The sequence below is a fragment of the Mastigoproctus giganteus genome, chromosome 10, assembly GCF_048544385.1.
Source record: "Mastigoproctus giganteus isolate SK-2022 chromosome 10, ASM4854438v1, whole genome shotgun sequence".
Classification (NCBI taxonomy): Eukaryota; Metazoa; Arthropoda; class Arachnida; order Uropygi; family Thelyphonidae; genus Mastigoproctus; species Mastigoproctus giganteus.
In genome coordinates, this window is record NC_143584.1 from 65,465,922 (window position 1) to 65,488,028 (window position 22,107).

The window sequence follows — 22,107 nt, forward strand, 5'->3', positions numbered from 1 at the left end:
ATAGATACTCCATATATTATGATTTTGAAGAAAATATATGAGAGTGCTACATCCTTTATTAGACTAGACAAAGACAGTAGGAAATTTAAAATCGAGAAAGGAGTTCGACAAGGAGACACAATATCTCCGAAGCTGTTTACTGCTGCCCTTGAGGAAGCTTTCAGAAGATTAGACTGGTCGCAGAAAGGAGTCAGTGTGAACGGAGAGTACCTAAACCATTTACGATTTGCAGATGACATTGTGGTCATAAGCCACGATCCCAAAGAATTAGAGGAAAATCTTAATAAGTTATGCACAGTTAGTAAGGATTTTGGACTAAAGATGAATATGGCTAAAACAAAAGTAACGATGAACAAGTATGCCATGGAAAGGGAAATAATGATTGAAGGAGCAGTAATTGAAAAGGTGGAGTCATATACTTATCTGGGACAAGTTATTAGCTGTAATAATGATAAATGGCTGGAAGTCAAGAGAAGAATAAATTTTGGATGGATAGCATTCAGGAAATATAGTCACATACTGAAGAGCAATATCCCAGTTTGTCTGAAACTTAAAATAATGAATCAATGTATACTCCCCACCATGACTTATGGAAGAGAAGCTAAGAACTACACAGCGAAGAATGGAACGAATTATATTGGGAATCAGACTGTTAGATAAGAAGAGAAACACATGGATTAGGCAGCGAACTCAAGTAAAGGACATTCTTATCAAAACTAAAGAACTAAAATGGTCTTGGGCAGGACACATAGCTCGAAGACATGATGACAGATGGACTAAGAAAATAACAGAATGGTACCCAAGAGGAGCTAGAAGAAAACCTGGAAGACAAAGGCGGAGATGGATAGATGAAATTCATGAGTTTTTGAGTAATAAATGGATGGCCAGTGCTCAAAACAGAAGGAACTGGAAAGTTGCTGGAGAGGCCTTCATCCTGCAGTGGATTGAAAATGGCTGATGATGATGATGATGATCAAAATATATGAAACCTAAGTATATAATATCAAATTTTTTTGTTTCCTGTTCCTTTATGCCCACTTTGTAGTTTCCAAAGAAATTGGTCAGATAAGATTTTCCCTTAAACCTATGCTGCATGTGAAGTATAACTGCAGCCTTGTCTATATGATCCTCCATCACTTCTTTTACCAGTGACCTATTATTTTTCCTGGAACAGAAGTGAAATGTACAGGTCTGTGATTACTTGTGTCGCCCTTTGAACCTGCTTTTTTAATTGGAGATACAATCGCACATCGCCGGTCTGCGTAAACCTCCCCTTAATTCAAGGATGCTCTCATAATTATAGCTTAGTGTTTACTTTGCTACATTCGTTAATATAATTTGATAGATCCCATCCACCCAAGGTGCCTTTCTTACGTTTAACTTCAATTTATCTTCTACTTTCCTCTCAGTTATTAAAAAATCGTTTAGCTTTCTGTTAGAATTTGATAAACTTGTGGCATTTCCTTCCGTGAAGATTTCCTTATGTGTGAATTTATATTCAGAATACTCATTCAGTTTGCCAGCAACCTGATCAGGATCATCAACAATCAAACCATCGATATCAAGTGGACCAATTTGATTCATCCCCCCTCCTTTCTGGTGTTTACAACAATTAAAGAAGCCTTTGCTGTTTTTCTTTGCTTCCTCTGCCAAAGATTTCTCATCTGTCTTTGCTTGCCGAACTTCTTTTGTGATTTGATTACAGACTAGTTTATATATATCGTAGGCTTCTGCGTTGTCCTATAATTTATATTCATCCTGTGCATTTCTCTTATTTGTCACAAGTCTCATTGATGCTTATGTTTCATTTACTTGGTCCAGTGGTTTTCAGTGACAGTTAGCCTTTGACAGTTTTGCTGTGTGGGAGCTACCATCTTCTTTTTCTTTCTTTTTTTTTTTATATTGTTGTGCTTCACCACACATGATGAAAATCGAAAATTCAGTTTTTATTTCATTTATTTTATGTTTTATTTTATTTTGTGACACATTCTCCACATGTTTTCATTTACTCCCACTTGTCCCATGCCCCTTGTTTGCATATTTGCTATTTATTTCTCCATTTCATATGAGTTTGTGTATTTGCATAGACTAACATAAATAATAATTATATTTGCTTATAAAGAAAAGCAGTATAACTACAGTGTGAAATATTTAATATTTCAGCCTCCACTGGCACCTTACTGAAGCCTTGTATGATGTAATGGTAAGCACAAATTAAATCTGATCTCAGAGTGAAAACTGATAAATGGCACGCACGCATGTGTGTGTGCGTGCGTGCGTTTTTAATGGGCCACTATAATAAATATAAAAGTAAAATAATACAGGACAAATGATTTTACAAGGACAGTCACTCCATAACATTTCATATTAAAAAAGTTTCACAGTAAATGTTTACATGAATTAACAATAATGAGTATTTTATTGGGAGTATATAAATTTTATAAGTTTTCATTATTATACAAGTTCATTTTTCTTATCAATTCAAAATATTATGCTTTATTATAATTGCATTACTGTATTTTTTAGAGCTGTCTGTCTAATAGTCTGTATCTCTCTTTGTCTGGAGTATAATTAAGGAAAAAAGATGTATTAAGTACAATAGCCTAGTTACTTATTGGATAGTTTTGTATAACTGCACATTTGCAATTATGTGAAAGCAGAGTAAAATAATATTTTGGTTTCTCTGGCCATCTTAATGTTCATATGTTATTTTAGGATCAACTGTCACAGAGTTTGGAAAAATAAACATTGTGATCCAAGTTTTAAGGGAGGTCGAACTACAAAGGGTGAGACATCACATGTCTGGTCACAAGCACAGTCCTTTTGTCCTTTCCTGGTAATATGATAATACAGATATTGTTTACTGAGGGAATCATGATTGTCTAGACCTACTTAAGGTGCACTTCAACTGCTTTAATTAAATCTGTAGATCATTTTGCTTGTGATACAATATAATCTGGTAGATTTATTCCAAATGCACACTTCCAACTAGGAAAAGTTAACATTTTTTTCTTTTTTTTTTTTTATCACTTTGGCATGAAGAATGCGGTCTGTAAATGTGCATAAACCAAATGTTTTCCAAATTGCGTAGTCCTTCACTTGTACTAAAATGGACTGAATATAATTTAGACTGCTCTATGTATAATTATTATTGGTAATGATGTAGTTGTTAAATTATTGAAACATAATGGGTAGTGGCTACTTTCCATCGTGCATAAATAATATAATATGCCTAAAATTCTTAATAACATAATAATATGCTTAAAATTTATGAAATTTAGGGTTCAATACTACGATGAATGTAGTTGTTTTGGCAGCAACTAATAGAGTAGACATTCTTGATCAGGCACTTCTTAGGCCAGGAAGGTTTGACAGGCAGATTTTTGTTCCAGCCCCTGATATTAAAGGAAGGTAAAACAAACAGCTTTTTATAAAATTCAAATGTTATTTCAATTATTATGTAAAATGATTTTAGTAATTAGACTTCTTTTTATAGAATTATATATATTAGGTTGAGATCCTGATAGATTTTGCTTTGCAGGTGTTGGGGACTCTTTTTTTTTTTTTTTTTTTTTGCGGGAAGTACTATAGGTAATTAAGGCCTAACTGGCTAGCGGTAGTTCTACTAGCAGTTGTTGGATTGCCCATGGTTCCATGTATAAATAACATGGGATCAAGTTAGTAAAAGTATAAAGTATAAATATAAAATAGGAAGGTGACTTTCTTTCACATGGCCGCCTGTCTGCTACAGGGGCTTTGAGCAGATAGATAGCCATATTAAAAGAATGCCGTGGGCATACCCGTTTCTGTGGTCTCAATAACAGTTTTGTATTGTAAGTATTCATTTTTAGATTATGGTTGTCCTACAAGTAAATTAAATGAGTCTTATCTGTAATTGTTAATTTTTGGTTAACTTTAGTTTTAAATTTTGGATTACTATTAGCTGCAAACTGGGATTGAGACCCAAAGCCTGACGGGTATGTATCATAGTTACTATAATTACCTGTGATCAGTACGGTTGTAGGTTGGTGGAAAAAAGGATGTGCAAGTTCCCCGGGAGTCACTTTATAGGGGGTCGGGGCGCCATCTGGTCTGATTTGTTGGTTGGTCTGCTTTTAATTATAATGTATGTTTTAAGGGAGGGTTAATTTGTGTCTAGGCAACCTGTATTCATTTTGTAAACAATGGTTAGGTGAATACAGTCAGTCCTCGTATAGCATGATAGTTGTATTCCTAGAAACCCTCGTGCAATGCAAAATCGTGCAATATAAACAACAGGCCATATGGGAAAAATAGGGTTAGGTGCCGACCACCCAAGATTGAACACACATTTGTAACCAAAACATTACCAAACACAATAAATAATCGTAATAAAATACTTATGTCTTTTATTACGACTATTATGTAATAAAATATTGCTAATGCTTTTGCTTCTATCGTAAGCAAACTTGTTTTTTGTTTGATTTTCTATCCAAACAGATGACAGCCGTTCCATCTCTTCCAATTCTTTGTGTCTTGATCAAATGGATTTTAATTACACTTTGAGTTGTTCTTGCTACGAAAGTTTTTATTTTCTCTGCATTCTTTGTAATTCTCGGCGTTGCCTCATTTAGGCCTGTAGAACATTCAATATCGTTGAGAATGAGCGTTGCCTATGCGGACGTACCTTTCTGCCGCTCCTGGAACAGAGAAGTTTTTTTCTGATTTATTTTCTGTTTTATTAGTTTAAATTGACATATTAACTTATTTTCTAGAGTAGCTTTATATTTCTGTTTACGGTATTTAAGTTTAAAGTAACTTAGATAGAGATTTTGTAGGTATTACTTAGTATCGGTAAGGGTATCAAATCCATGTGTAAATTGCTGCCTTTGTTACGCGATACAAAATATCTCGAAACAGATAGCATAAGCTTATTATAGTATAGTATATTACATAATATTGTCAATTAATCAGTAAAATCTATTAATCTTGTTGAACTTCATTGTCAATTAAATTGTACTTTTAACTATACATATAACCACTTAGGTTACGTAACATAAATAATTAGTAAAAATAAATAATTAATACATAACTTGATACGGAAGTTATATAAACGGATTTCGTAGATAACACTCGTTACTGAAACATAAATATAGCGTTATAACTGTGTTGGGATACAAGTTTAGGATTTAATTTTGTACTGAAATTGAAATTTTATTGAAAGTAAATCGAAATCATGACTCAGACCAGAGCAGTAAAGCAAAAGGCTCAAACTAATGGGAATGCTGTGGCTCAGGGGTGAACTGAGGGGGGCAGTTGCCCTGTGATTCACAGCCTTTTAAGATGCACTATTTGCTTGATGTTTGTGGAGCAGTCAGGTACGGGACATGATACTGCCATGGGGGATGTCTTTGTATGTGCGCGATGCAAGGAGTGTAAGGAAATCAGGCGACAACTCGGCGTTGTTATGGGCCTATATGTGAGCTTGAAGGACAGGGTGGATGCCCTCAAAGGATTACAAGTGAGGGCCCATCAAGCTCTCAGCTGCCCACACCAATGCCAGAGCTTGCACTGGTCATCGCGCAACACAGCGGCAACCCCCAAGGCAGAATGCGCTGGTCCCAAAGGAACTAGTAGTTGTTGGTGACTCTATTGTCAGGGAAACGGGAAACATGCTTGGTAAAAAGGATAGGTGGAACAGGACCAGGGTATGGTCCTGTTCCACCTATTGGCAAAGGTTGATGACGTTGTAGAGCGGATATCATCTTTTAAGGGCACAAAAGGTGATATAGTTGTACACGTTGGCACTAATGATATTAAGAGTAGGAGACCGGCGGAATTACTTAACAAGTACAGGTCACTGATGAAAAAAAGCTGTGAATTAGGGTTGAATTTGAAAGTGTCTGCAATTCTGCCCTGACACGATAGGAGGGAGTATATGATGAGAGCCTAATTTGGCCCTGAAAATATTGTGCAGGGCTCAAGGGATACAATTTTTTTCAGCCTGGTCTGTACTTGTTAACAGGAGAGACTGCTTCTACAGGGATGGGATACACTTAAATAGAAAGGGTGCAAGAATGTTTGCTGATGCTATCGAGGCAGTGTTAGGTAGGTCGGAAAACTGCTAGATTGGGGGGAACCAAGGACTAATAGATTAACAGTAGCCACTGGCAGAGGAGAAAATGATTCTTGCACTGCTTCTATTGGAATGAGCAGCAGCCTGGAAAATAAGATGTAGGATATTTCAGAGATTGCTGGGAATCATTGGGGTACAAGTAAACACATGGGTTGTGTTAGGGAAGCTAAGAAAAAGAGCAGGTGCATGTATACTTGCGTGTACACCAATGCTAGGAATTTAGTAAATAAATTTGATGAATTTGAGGTATTGCTCAAAACATCAAAGGCAGATATTGTTGGGATTTCAGAGACGTGGTGTCACACAGATATAAGGAATGCAGAACTGGAATTTGAGGAGTACAGTGTCTACAGAAAGCATAGACAGGATAGGAATGGAGGAGGGGTTATGCTATTAGTTAAGAAATTCATAAAATCCAAGGAAGTGAAGCCAGTCGATATCGCTGGACAGTGCAGTGTCGAGTCTGTTTGGTGTGACATAAGCATTGGGAGATCAAAATTGAGAGTAGGAGTGTTCTATAGGCCTAATGACTCTGATGAGTATATTAAGAAACTGTACAGAGAAATAGAGTGGGCCAGTAAATCAGTGAGTCTTATAATGGGGGATTTTAATTTCCCAGATATTGACTGCAATTGGTAGATTGGTCACTCATACACTAGCAAGGCTTTTGTTTATTTATTTGATGATTGTTTTCTACATCAGGATGTTCGGGAGGCAACTAGAGGGAGTAATACTCTTGATTTGATTATCAGTAGTGATTCTTCATCCATTAAGAATCTGCAGATAAATGAACCACTAGGTGGCAGTGATCACAGTGTGCTCAAGTGGGATTTACTCAAAGAGGTAACTACAATTAGGGATAAAGGGAAGGGGTATTGCTTTCGTAAAGGCGACTACGATGGACTGAGACAGTATTTAAGTTCTATACAGTGGGATCAACTGATGATGTTACCAACAGCAAATTCAAAATGGGAAGCATTCAAAGAACTTATCTTGGAAGTGACTAGGCTTTACATACCAACTAAGAAATATTTTTCAAGGTATAGGCCTAAATGGATGTCAGATGAACTAATGAGGCATATGGCAGAGAAGAAAAATGCATGGGATACATACAAATTAACACGTGACACAGAAGCCTATGATAGATACAAGTTGATCTGTGACCAAGTTACAAAGGAGGTTGGGCAGGCGAAGGCAGATTACGAGAAATCCTTGGCAAGGAATGCGAAGAAAAACAGTAAAGAGTTCTTTACTTATGTAAACTCTAGAAGGAAGGGGATGAATCAGATTGGTCCACTTGATATCGATGGGTCAACTGTTGATGATCCTGCTCAGGTAGCTAACAAACTAAATGAATATTTTGCATCGACATTCACACATGAGGGGTTATTCAGCGAGGGGAATGCCAGAGGTGTATTCAACTCTGGCAGTAAGCTAGAGAATCTGGTAATAACTGAGAGTAAAGTGGAGGAGAAATTGTTGAAGATAAACACAAGAAAGGCACATGGGGTGGATGGATCTATCCAGTTATATTAAAGGAGGCAGCAAAGGAAGTAAGCAAACCATTAGCCATAATTATGAGAGCTTCCTTGCACTCAGGGAAGGTACCCATGGACTGGAGATGTTCAAGTATACATACACTTGCTCTTTTTCTTAGCTGCCCTAACACAACCCATGTGTTTACTTGTACCCGAATGATTCCCAGCAGTCTCTGAAATATCCTGCGTCTTATTTTCCAGGCTTCTGCTCATTCCAATAGAAGCAGTGCAAGAATCAATTTCTCCTCTGCCAGTGGCTACTGTTAATCTATTAGTACTTGTACCCCTATGATTTCCAGCAGTCTCTGAAATATCCTGCATCTTATTTTCCAGGCTGCTGCTCATTCCAATAGAAGCAGTGCAAGAATCGCTTTCTCCTCTGCCAGTGGCTACTGTTAATCTATTAGTCCTTGTCTCAGTCCATCGGAGATGTGCAAATGTGACCCCAATTCACAAAGGAGGATCAACGGCTGACACAAGTAATTATACACCTGTGAGTTTAACTTCTGTTCCGGGAAAATTAATGCAGGCACTGGTTAAAGAAGCACTGCAGGATCATCTAGACAAGACTTCAGTTATAGCTCAGACACAGCATGGTTTTGTTAAGGGGATACCTTGCCTGACCAATTTGATTGAATACTATGATGCAGTCACAAAAGAACTGGATGCAGGGAATAACTATGATATTATATACTTGGATCTTAGAAAGGCATTTGATACTGTTGCACATGGAAGACTGCTGCACAAATTGGAGCAGTGTGGCATTGGAGGCAAATTGCTGCTATTGATAAAGGGGTGGTTGAGGGGGAGAAGACAGAAAGTGGTAATCGATGGACACTGCTCATCGTGGACTAAAGTTATTAATGGAGTCCCTCAGGGTTCAGTATTGGGTACATTATTGTTTTCTGTATTTATAAATGATATTGATGATGGTATATCAAGCTTAATGTCGAAGTTTGCAGACGATACATAGGTAGGCAGGGTTGTCAAGGACACTACTGACACTATGCTGCTGCAACAGGATCTGGAAAGGTTGAGCAGATGGGCTGAAAGGTGGCAAATGAAGTTTAACATTGACAAATGTAAAGTACTACATATGGGAAACAGCAACCCCAGAGCAACGTATCAACTCTGCGGTACTACACTGACAGTGGTGAAGACTGAAAGGGACCTGGGGGTGGTTGTGCAGGCAGATATGAAGTTCTCTGAGCAGTGCAGACGGGCTGCAAGAGTAGCTCATGATGTATTGTCAATGATATATAGGAATTTTTCTTGCAGTAATAAGGAGGTGATTATCCCCTTGTATAAGGCAATGGTCAGGCCACACCAAGAGTACTGTATACAGGCCTGGAGGCCTCATTTCAAGAAGGATGTAGAGCTGCTGGAACGAGTACAGAGAAGGGCAACAAGATTAGTGAATGGAACAAAGGGGTGCTCTTACGAAGAAAGGCTTAAGTTTTGCAAATTACAGTGTCTGGAGACTTGGCACCAGCGAGGTGATCTGATAGGGGTGTACAAAGCCTTGAATGGTTTGAGCATTCTCAATGCTGATGGGATTCTTCCTCATGCTCAGAATAATCACCTGAGAGGGCATAAATTCAAATTGAGGAAAGACAGATGTAGGATAGACGTGCGGAAATTTGCTTTTAGCTAGCGGGTGGTTGGTCGGTGGAACAGACTTCCATCCCTTTTCGTGGAAGTTGATAGCCTAAATAAGTTTAAGGCTCAGCTGGACAGGTATTTCGAACGAACAGAGGGGTGAAGTGGAAATGGTTATTTTTTATTTTTTTTTTTTTTTTGGCTGATGCTGCATAAACTTGCTTTCTTGCATCAAATGCCTCTACTAATGCTAATGCTAATCACATGGTCTTTCATTTCGCTCAAAGCGTTTCACAATTTCATATTTTTTCTGTATCCACAGAGGTGGACTGGCCATAAGCCTTACCGGGGAAACCCCGGTGTGCGGCAGGCCGGTGTGATTTTGGCCATAAACCATAGTATGAGGCCACTATAAATTTTCCCGGGTAAGAATTTTTGAGCCAGTCCACCTCTGTTTATCGATATTGCTTTTTTTCTATCTGAATCTCTATCTTTCTATCTTTCTTTTTTTCTATCTGCAGTGTGCTCCAGGACGCTCCCATTTCACACCTTTTAAGTATTTTACTCATTTTTAGGGAATAAAGCACAATTACAAAACGAGGAGGCACGCTTGATACACATAAACAAAGCTGCGCACACGTGTGGCAACTGAATAAACAACACCGTAAAGGCAGAGATGCACTATTAACACATCACATTTCACTAAAGCACGTTTCTGCTAGTGGAATCTGTTATAAACTGGTAGTAAATTCAATCTAATTGCATTTGTGATTATACCGATCGCTGGAATTGTGTTTGTTTTTACGTTATTATTGTGAAATGTGTTTCCCCTTCACTGATATAAAAAACATAAATACATTTTCAGAATCTTCTCTTCATTCCGATCGTGTTGCGTACGGGGGGGGTGAATCCGCGTTCGACTTCCATTTCTTGTAAACACAAAGGCGACTCGTGCATAAGCGAATTTGTGTAGTGTAAACACGTGTTATACAAGGACTGACTGTACCTATATTGATTTTTGGGTAAATGCCATTTTAAGGATTACATATTGGTAATTACAATTAAGGATTACATTTTTTTTTTGTTTGTGTGTAATGCTATCTGCTAGAACAGGTATGCCCATGGCATTCTTTTACTATGGCTATCTTTCTGCTCAAAGCCCCCGTGGAACTAGCAGAGAGACTGCCATGTGAAAGAAAGTCACCTTCCTATTTTATATTTATACTTTATATTTTATACCTTATACTTTTACTAACTTGATTCCATGTTATTTATACATGGAACCATAGGCAATCCAACAACTGCTAGTAGAACCACCGGTAGCCAGTTAGTTAGGCCTTAATTACCGATAGTACTTCCTGCAAAAAAAAAAAATCCCCCCACCTGCAAAGCAAAATCAATCGGGATCTTGACCTAATATATAAATGCATGTATAATGTTTAATTGTTCATCCTACAATAGCATTAACACCGCACAAATGCAGTATTGTCTGAAACAAATATAGGACATTGGCTTAAAAGTAATGATCAAAGTGCGTGCGTGCGTGCGTGCGTGCGTGTGTGTGGTAGAAATAATAAAGCTATTAAAAAGTGGGGTAGATGGGGGTGTAAATTACACAAAATGCCAAAACTAGTAGAAGGATTGAAGAAAAAGGAAGTATTGAAGGTGGAAGATAGAAAGAATGAGAATATCCTATATGATATGATGAATTAAATCAAATTATAGGCTGAATTGGTAAGCCAATTATGGGAAAGGGAAATGCAAAGCAAAATTGATTAGTTAAATATGTAAAGGAATGGAAAGCATCAGATAAAGGTGGAATAATTTGGTTAAATAGTCTGGGGGGGATAATAAAATTTATATTTTAAAATCTGATGCAAGCTAAAAATATATATTGACACTCAAATGCAAGTATTTCATCAGATGTCTACATCCGATTATCTATCAATGCCTGCATTTCTGTGCTTACCCGTACTTTTGGGAAAAAAATGAAATTCAACAATGAGTGTAAAAAAAATAAAATGAAACTAAAAGAAGGGAAAAAAAGCAGAACTTCCACAAAAATAGGTAAGGTAGTCCCAAACCTTACCTATTTTTCTGGAAGTTCTGCTTCTTTGCCTTTCTTTTAGTTATTTTTATTTTATGTTTTTTTTCGACACTCAAAGGTTTGGGACTACCTTGCCTATTTTTGCGGAAGTTCTGCTTTGTCCTGCTTTCATTTAATTTTTTTCGCACTTATTTTTCAATTTCCTATTCCACAAGTATGAGTAAGCATAGAAACACAGGCATTGATACATAATCAGGTGTAGTACCCTGATGAAAAACCTGCATTGTGTGTCAATATATATTTTTAGCTTGCATCAGATTTTAAAATCTAAATTTTATGATTCCACCTTTATCTGGTGCTTGCTATTCCTTTACATATTTAACTAATCATATTTGCTTTGCATTTCCCTTTCCCGTAATTGGCTTACCAATTCAGCCTATAATTTGATTTAATTCATCATGTCATATAGGACCGACCGGCTAGCCAGGTGGGTAAAAGTGCCTCCCTAGCAACCCAAAGGTCGCAGGTTTGAATCCCGCCTCAGGCTTGGATCAGAGTAAAATGCAAAGACTTCGGGAGGTGCATTATGGCCACAGAAGCCAATGCACCAACAACTAACAAAAAAAAATGCAAAAATGCAAATGTCATTTAGGATATTCTCACTCTTTCTCTCTATCTTCTTTGCTTCCTTTTTCTTCAATCCTTCTCCTACTAGTTGGCATTTTATGTAATTTACACTCCATTCTACACTGTTTTCAATAGTTTTATTACTTCTTCCTCATATATATATATACTTTTGTATCTTTTGCTATTGCTTTGCACACTTTGGTACAACTGTTATACAGGGTGTTTTAGTTAAACGTTTCAGAACTTCTAAGAGGGGTAGGGTACATCCTGACAACTCGAAATCATATACCAATGGGCAGAATCGAAAATTCCGAGCTTTAGTGCAGGGAATCTTAATTTCGCACAAGAACGCCAAGTTAGTAGGATGGATGATTACACGAAAGCAGAGTTAGCCGATATGCATTTGGCGTACGGGGCTGCAAATTGTAGTGGGCCAGCTGCACAGCGTTTGTACGCGGAACGATATCCGACGAGGCGTATTCTCAGTCATAATTTCTTTGCAAGACTGCACCAGAGGTTAGCTGAGAGAGGTTCATTTGAAAGAGCTGACAGGGACAGGGTAAGAACAGCAAGGACTCCAGCCGTCGAACAGAATGTGCTGCAGCATGTACAGAGGAATCCAAGAACGAGTACACGAAGTCTAGCAAACGCAGTCAGGGTTTCCCATTGCAGCGTCTGGAGGATTCTCCGAGAACAAGACATGCATCCGTTTCACGTGCAGCGTGTCCAGACACAGAAACCGGATGATTATGCACCTCGTATTGCTTTCGCACAGTGGTACCTTGGAAAATGTGCTACAAATCCCCTTTTTCCTGCTGAAGTGTTGTTTTCCGATGAGGTATCCTTCACAAGGGAAGGAATTTTCAACACGCATAACGACCATATCTGGGCGGTCGAGAACCCGCATGCAATACGACTTCGTGCAGCACAGATTCGATTTTCTGTCAATGTATGGGCCGGTATTATGGGAGATCACCTCATCGGACCTTACCTGTTACCGTGTCGTCTAACCGGACCTATCTACTTGATCTTTCTGCAGCAAGTATTGCCACAACTTTTGAGAGATGAACAGATTTCTGCATCGACGCAACAGACAATGTGGTTCCAACACGATGGAGCCCCTGCCCATTATAGCGGAGATGTTTGTAACTACCTGGATGTCACATTTGGTCAACAGTGGATCGGACGTGGTGGTCCCGTGCATTGGCCTGCTCGGTCACCCGACCTATCATGTCTTGATTTTTATTTTTGGGGTCATATGAAATCGCTAGTTTATGACACCCCTGTTGACAATGCTGAGGAGCTGGTTGCAAGAATCGCAGTAGCTGCCGAAGAAATTCGAAATTCGCCTGGAGTATTCCAGAATGTTCGGATGTACATGCGTCGGTGATGTGAGGCGTGCATTGTAGCCCATGGAAGAAACTTCGAACACTTACTTTAATCCATGTACCTTTTGCTTCTTTTCATGTATTATTAAAACGATTTCTCACTTACGGTCTCTTTTCTTTATGGTGCTTCTGTGTACAACACCGCTTCAGGAAAGCATTTCCGACCCCACATTGCTATATGATTTCGAGTTGTCAGGATGTACCCTACCCCTCTTAGAGGTTCTGAAACGTTTAACTGAAACACCCTGTATAACATTTATCACTCAATTAACTTTTCGCCTCATATTTACCATTTTATCCATACTTTATATATTATTGCCATTATTTTGACAGTAGACTGTTGAAATAATGGCACCCCAAATAACAGAACATTTGAGCTAATGGCACATTGAGATTGAATGTTTACATGTAACACAGATGTCATGCACTGCCAAAAAAAGAAAATGGCAACTCACTTGATTACTGTATTCTGTACTTATATCATGGATTATACTGTTGTTTTGCATTTACTTTAAATTAAAAACCCATCACTTTGGATCCTAAAGTTAATAAATCTCATACAGAAAAGAAGAGCAACATTAATGCTTAGAAACAAACTTGATATAATCCATTACATTAGAGTCACCTGGAAAGTTAATTTATATACCCATTTGTCTATTGTGTTTGTCAATTGCGTGTGTTCTCTGGTCGATTTCCTTTTTTGCTTGACGAAAAACCCTTGATTCTCGGGGAGAAACCTATCTATGCCTGAGACCAACTAACTCAGCCATGGAGTGAAAATCACCTATATTGGTCCCTCACATCATTGAAGGGATTCGAACTGGGCTTTTTCCACTCAGGGGAGGACAGTAACGATAGCACTGTACTTCCTGCGCAGATTAAACTTGATATAATAAAGAAAATAGAATGTAGTGTAAGAAGGACTGTAACATAGGATCGTAACTGTAACATTATTGTTTTCTATGTGCAGTTAATAAAATTAGCATTAGTAAATGATACAAGAAAGCAAGCTTAGATAGCATCATCCAAAAAAAAAAAAAAAAAAAACACCCTTCTCATTTCACCACTTCATCCTTTTGCTCTAAATGTCTGTCTAGTTCTGCCTTGAATCTATTTAAACTATCAGCTTCTACAATGACAGATGGAAGTTGGTTCCAGCAATCAACCATCACTGGCTAAAGGCAGCCTTCTGCACATCTATCTTACAAATGTCTTTCCTCAATTTGAATTTATGCCCTCTCAGGCAATTATTCTGAACAAGAAAAAGAATCCCATCAGCATTGAACATACTCAAACCACTCGAGGCTTTATACACTTCAATCAGATCACCTTGCAGGAGCCTTGTCTCCAGACACTGTAATTTGCAAAACTTAAGCCTTTCTTCGTAAGAGCAATCCTTTGTTCTATAAATTAATCTTGTTGCCCTTCTCTGTACTCGTTCAAACAGCTCTACATCCTTCTTAAAATAAGGCCTCCAGACTTGTATACAGTACTCAAGAAGTGCCGGGCCATTGCCTTATACAAGGGGATAATTACCTCCTTATCCGTGCTAAAAAATTCCCGTATATCATTGACAAGGCACCATTAACTACTATTGCAGACTCTCTGTGCTGCTCAGAAAACTTCATTACTGCTTCCCATATGCAGTACTTTACATTTGTCAATGTTAAACTTCAGTTCCACCTCTCAGCCCACTTGCTCAACTTATCTAGATCCTGTTGCAGGAGTGTTCTGTCATTAGTGTCATTAACCACCCTGGTGACCTTTGTATCGTCTGCAAACTTGGATATTAAGCCTGATATACCATCATCAATATCATTAATATATACAAAAAATAACACTGAATCTTAGGGGACTCCACATTAGTCCACGAAGATTAGTGTCATTGATTACCACCCCCTGTCTTCTCCCACTCAACCATCCCGTTATCCATAGCAGCAATTTACCTCCAGTGCCACACTACTTGAATTTGTGCAGCAATCTTTCATGTGCAACAGTATCAGAAGCCTATCTAAGATTCAAATATATGATATCGAAGTTATTCTTTGCATCCATTTCCTTTGTGACCACATTATGCTATCCAATCAAATTCGTCAGACAAGACTTCCCCTTAACAAACCCATGCTGTGCCCGATCAATAACTGAAGTCTTGTCTAGATGATCCTGCAATGCTTCTTTAACCAATGCCTCCATTCATTTCCCTGGAACAGAAGTTAAACTAACGGGTCATTAATTACTTGTGTCACCATTTGATTCTCCTTTGTGGATTGGGGGTCACATTTGCACATCTCCAGTCCATGGGTACCTCCACTGAGTGCAAGGAAGCTCTCATAATTATGGTTAAGGATTTGCTTACTTCCTTTGATGCCTCCTTTAATATAACTGGATCGATTCCATCCACTCCAGGTGCCTTTCTTATTTTTATCATCAACATTTTCTCCTCCACTTTATACTCTCAGTTATTACAAGTTCATCTAGCTTACTTCCAGAATTTAATACCCCCCTGGAATTCCTCCTCATGTGTGAATGTAGAGGCAAAATATTCATTTCATTTGTTCGCTACCTGAGCAAAATCATCAACGATTGATATCAAGTGTACCAAACTGATTCATCCCCTACCTTTTAGAGTTTACATAAGTAAAGAACTCTTTGCTGTTTTTCTTTGCATCCTTTACCAAATATTCCTCATAATCTGCCTTTGCCTGCCTAACCTCTTTTGTGACTTGGTTACACACACGAGCTAATATCTGTCATAGACTTCTGTGTCATCTGTTAATTTATATGCATCCCAGGAATTTTTCTCCTCTGCCACAGGTCTAATTAGTTCATCTGACATCCATTTAGGCCTAAATCTTGAACAGTATTTCTTAGTTGGTATGAAAAACCTAGTAGCTTCCAATATTAATTCTTTGAATGCGTCCCATTTTGAGTTTGCTGTTGGTAACATCATTAGTTGGTCTCACCGTATAGAATTTATATACTGTCTCAGACCACCATAGTCACCTCTACAAAAGCCAAATACCTTCCCTTTATCCCTGATGGTAGTTACCTCTTTGAGTAAATCCCACTTTAGCTCACTGTGATCACTGCCACCTAGTGGTTCTTTTACCTGCAGATTCTTAATGCATGAAGAATCACTACTGATAATCAAATCCGTGTTGCCTTCGAACGTGCTGCTGTGGAAAACAATCATCCATTAAATCCACAAAAGCCTTGCTAGTGTGCGAAGGACCAACCCATAAATTCCAGTCAATATCTGGAAATTAAAATCCCCCCATTATAAGACTGATTTACTGGTCCACTCTATTCCTCTGTACAATTGTTTATTATACTCATCAGAGTCCTTAGGCCTATAACACATTCCTACTCAATTTTGCTTTCCCAGTGCATATGTCACACCAAACCGACTCGACACCGCACTCTCCAGCCATGTCGACTGGCTGTACTTCCTTGGATTTTGTGTTTCTTAACCAGTAGCATAACCCCCTCCTCCCTTCCTGTCCTGTCCTATCATTTCTGTATACATTCTACTCCCCAAATTTCAATTCTGCATTCCTTATATCTGTGTGATACCATGTCTCTGTTATCCCAACAATATCTGCCTTTGATGTTTTTACCAACACCTCAAATTCATCAAATTTATTTACCAAACTCCTAGCTTTGATATACATGCATCTGTTCCTATTCTTACCTACCCTAACACAGCCAGTGTATTTTCTTGTTCCGCAATGACTCCCAGCAGTGTCTGGACTCCCCTGCACCCTATTTTTCAGGCTGGTGCTCATTCCAATAGAAGCAGTACAAGAATCAGTTTTACCTCTGCCAGCTGCTACTGGTAATCTATTAGTCCGTAATTTTACCACCAGGTATCCCGAACCTAGCAATTTTCCTGCCCGCCTAACACTACCTCAGTAGCATCAGCAAATATTCTTGCACACTTTCTATTTAAGTGTATCCCATCCTTGTAGAAGCAGTCTCTCCTGTTAACAAGCTCAGACCAGGCTGAGAAAATTTCTACCCCCTGAGCCTTTCACATTCTCTTCAGGGCCGAATTGATCAACAAAGCTCTCATCATATACTCCCTCTTATTGTTTCTGGGCAGAATTGTAGACACTTCAAATTCAACCCTAACTCACAACTTTTTTTAACATTGATCTTTACTTGTTAAGTAATTCCGCAGGTCTCCTACTCTTAATATCATCAGTGCAAACATGTACAACAATATCACGTTTTGTGCCTTGAAATATGATATATACTCTACGTCATCAACCTTTGCCCTTGGCAGACATACCCTGGTCCTATTCCACCTATCCTTTTTCCACAATATGTTCCCCATTTCCCAGCCAATAGTCATCGACAACAACTAGTTCCTTTTGGACTAGTGCATTCTGCCTTGGGGGTTGCCACTGTGTTGGGTGATGTACAAGTGCAAGCTCTGGCATTGATGTGGGCAGCTGAGAGCTTGATGGGCCCCCTCAGTTTAAATCCTATCTTTCAATCTCTCATCTAGGCCCATAACAATGCTGTCTGGCAACTGATTTCCTCACATTCCTGAGATCGTGCAAACACAAAGACATTCCCCTTGGCAATATCATGTCTCATTACTGATTGATCCACAAACATCAGACAAGCAGTGCATTTCAAGAGGATTTGATTCAGAGGACAGCCATACCCTCAGTTCTTCCCTGAGCCTCAGCAGTCCCATTAGTTTGAGCCTTTTGCTTACTGCTCTGGCCTGAGTAATGATTTCAATTCAATTTCAATACAAAAATATAACCCTTAACTTATATCCCAATGGAGTTACCACTATATATATATATATATATATATATATATATATATATATATATATATATATATTTAAATAATGGCTTAAAAGTTTAACATAAGAAAATAAATAAATTAATAAATATTAAGCTATCATTAGAGGCAGCAAAATGCACATCCTCCACATGAAGCCCAAATGTATCCGATAATTCAAAATAAAACAAAATAAAACATAAGCCAGCAGTATGGCAAAAAATGTAGAGCGAAAAATAACATAAAAATAACGTAAAATAAAATAAACCAAACAGGGAGGGGTAAGTAAAGGTAATAAGACAAACAGTAACTGATAGTCCCCTATATAATTTAGCACTTTAAATCCAATTAATAAAACCGATATAAAATTTAAAATAGTGCCAATTATAATATGATTTGGCGGTCCCCCCCCCCCTCGAAGGTACCAGTTCCAAAAATCATGAAATATCACCAAAAAGGGGGTTAAAAGAACTACTAAAAGAAAAAATATCAAAATAATAGACTGACCATTATGCCCCATATCCACAGAGGACCACGAAGCCAATAATGGTCGTGGAATTGCCGCATTCCAATTGCTATACAAATCGTCATAAGGGCGAAAAGATTGAAGAATCAAACCACCCATTCCTCTTCCGATTGATCCACCAATGCAGAGGATTTGCACGGCGGCGGTGGTCCTCTGTTGATATGGGGCATAATGGTCAGTCTATTATTTTGATATTTTGTTTTTCTTTTAGTAGTTCTTTTAACCCCTTTTTTTTGGTGATATTTCATGTTTTTTGCAACTGGTACCTTGGAGGGGGTTACTGCTAAATCATATTATAATTGGCATTATTTTAAATTTTATATCGGTTTTATTAATTGGATTTAAAGTGCTAAATTATATAGGGGACTATCGGTTACTGTTTGTCTTATTACCTTTACTTCCCCCTCCCTGTTTGGTTTATTTTATTTTACGTTATTTTTATGTTATTTTTCGCTCAACATTTTTTGCCATACTACTGGCTTATGTTTTATTTTGAATTATTGGATATATATATATATATATATATATATATATATATAAAACCATACAAATAAATTAGAGTAAGAATCAAAAATAAAATAATGCCAGCAGTATGGCAAGACAAGAGCGAAAATAGCCAAAATTAAACCAAGCAGGGAGGGAAGAGAGGGATAACAAGAGTAAAAATATTGCAGCAGAAACTCTCTAAAATAATTTAGAAAATCTAAATGTACGAATAATGATTCATTGAATTTTAAAAGCCAATTAAATAGAAATTTAATGGTGCCCCCTCTGACGGGCACCAGGTCCAAATTTGTGAAATATCTCCAACGGAGATGTAAACCACTACAATAAAACAAAACAAAAAATAAACCAAAAATAGACTGACCATTGTGCTCCATCTCGACAGAGGACCACAAGGCCAGTAATGTTCAGGGAATCGCTGCATTTCGAATGCTAGACAAATCGCCGCAAAGGAGAATCGATCGAAAGATCATTCCGCCACCCGATCCCAAAATTGAACAGCGGTGGTCCTGATGCAGCAAAAATTAAAAATAGAACAGATACGAGCACTCCAGTGCAAAGCCACACTACTGACACAAGTAATCTTAACCAGTTTATATAGACAAATAATGAACTATGGATGGCAGCACAGGTGCAGCGTTAGCAATACGTCCACTACTATCATGTGATATAATTATACATATATTTGAATAACGTTTAAAATAGTTGGAAACAGAATCTTTCATAATAAAAATAAAAAGGTACAGCATACTTTTTTTTTTTTTAATTCTTATTCTAATTTATTTGTATGGTTATATTTCAAGCAACATGTAGAGGAATATGCTTTTTGCTGCCTCTGATGTATGCTGTACCTTTTTATTTTTATTATGAAAGATTCCATTTCCAACTATTTTAAACGTTATTCAAATATATGTATAATTATATATATATATATATTTCAGTATTGAGATTATCTCCGAGTTACGTTATGACTTACTTTTCTCATGTCAAGTTATATGTATTAATTTATAATATTATGATTGTAAAATCTAAGTCGTTATGTGTGTTTAGTTGAAAAAGTACAATTTAATTGACAATAAAATTTAATAAGATTAAATTTCACTGATTAATTGATACTGCTGTACTATACTAAGCTAAAAGATTTCTGATACAGTGCTATGTATTTCACTATCTAGTTCGGGATATGCGTTGTATCATATAACAATATCAGCAAGTTACGAACAGTAAATCTACAGACACTAAGTATTAATTTCTTTCAAAAATAGCGGTCTTTCAAAATAGTGCTATCTAAATAAGCTTGACTAGGTCTGTAAGCTAATTATAGAAAATAATTTAATATAACGATTGAGTCAATAAGACTTAATTGTATTCTTAGATAGATTAAGAATACAATTAAGTCAATAAGACTTAATTGTATTCTTAATCTATCTGTTCCTTATTTAGCCTCATTATTTCTGCATTAAACATAACTTTCTGGATAACAGAAAAATGGAAATAACAGCACCTTGAATCCCTGAAGGTGCATTTATTTTGAAAGGCTACTGTATACACACACACACACACACACACACACACACACACACACACACACACACACACACACACACACACACACACACACAGTTACGTAAATGTGGGCTTACGTAAATTTTGAAGTTTTTATTTTCATTCCTATACAAACTGTATTTTGGACTATAACCTGTGGCATAACTAGAACCTAGATAAATAAATTTCATTTCTGCTTTAAAAATTCTGAAGAAATATTCGATAACATGTGTTTGAGACAGATGAACTATTGAAGCACTTCAGAGAAACCCCCACAACGTTTAAGCCATGTGCACTGTGTCCCATTGGCTATTTCTTCGGAAAATTACACATTCTAGCCCTGTAACATACTTGATGGAATACACATTTCAAGCCTGGAATGATTTGTCAACTTGTATGAGCAGAGTTTGGAAAAGCTTCTAAAAAAAATTCTGAGTTTAACAACAAAGACTTCAACAAAGATGAGCTGATGCCTTCTATTACCAAAGGAATTGTAAACTTAGACCAGCTGGTGCTGGAGAACGAAGATGGAGAGAAGCTTGATGATCGAGGTGAAGATTTAAAACCAAAAGACCTAGCCCAGTTGAGCGTGAAATAGTTTAGGAGCAAGAGAGAACCAAATCCATTGAGGAACCAGAGGAACCCAAGAAACAGTTCAAATTAAAGGACATGGCAGAAGCGTTTCGTAAAATTTAGGATGGTCTATGTTTGATGGAATGGATGAAAATACCGAATGCGTCTTGAAAATAGAAAGAAGAGTTCAAGATTGCTTATCGCAAAATTTATGTAGAGAAAAAAAAGCATATGAAACAGACGAAGACCGAAGAGTTAATATCATGTACTACCTCCCTGACTTCTACTCAGCCTACAAAACCCTGTGATTAATGTGCTTATTAATGCTCCAGGTTCACTTTAAGTTACCTTCAGTTTATCACACCTGAAATATATAAACTTTAATTCATTGTGTGGTATAGACCAATTTTCTTAAATATGTACACTTTGGTTTTGATTCCCTTAGTAGCCCTTATAAAGCCTACGTAGTGAGCGAAATACATATCAGTTTTTACAGTACAATAAAATGTGATTTTCTTTTTCTTTTATGTTTTCTTTTCTTATATGCCACTCCAGTTAATTCACCGCTGTTCCCAGACAAAGTTTTTAATTGTTATAGTATATAACTATTTTTCTTCATTCATCTGAGGATATTATGTGATTTTTTTTGTAATTTTGACATATCAGGGATATAGTAGCAATATTTTATTAGTCATTCCCGAGTTACATAAAAATTTCGTTATGTAAGGAGTCCTGGAACATATCTCTTATGTGTAACGGGGACAAACTGTATATAATTACAGAACTATATATATATATATATATATACAGTGAAACTTCCCTTTAACGGACAGCCATGGGGAATG

General features: G+C 37.4%; 1 protein-coding gene across 2 annotated transcripts in view; it reads left to right on the forward strand.

Annotated features, from left to right (window-relative positions):
- Positions 1-22,107, forward strand: part of Afg3l2 (AFG3 like matrix AAA peptidase subunit 2) — a 641,759-nt gene that overhangs the window by 448,966 nt on the left and 170,686 nt on the right. For both annotated transcript variants that reach the window (XM_090383564.1, XM_090383565.1), the window contains exon 11: positions 3,282-3,411. In XM_090383564.1, coding sequence (XP_090239690.1) covers positions 3,282-3,411 — 130 coding nt within the window. The remainder of the gene's footprint in view (positions 1-3,281; positions 3,412-22,107) is intronic.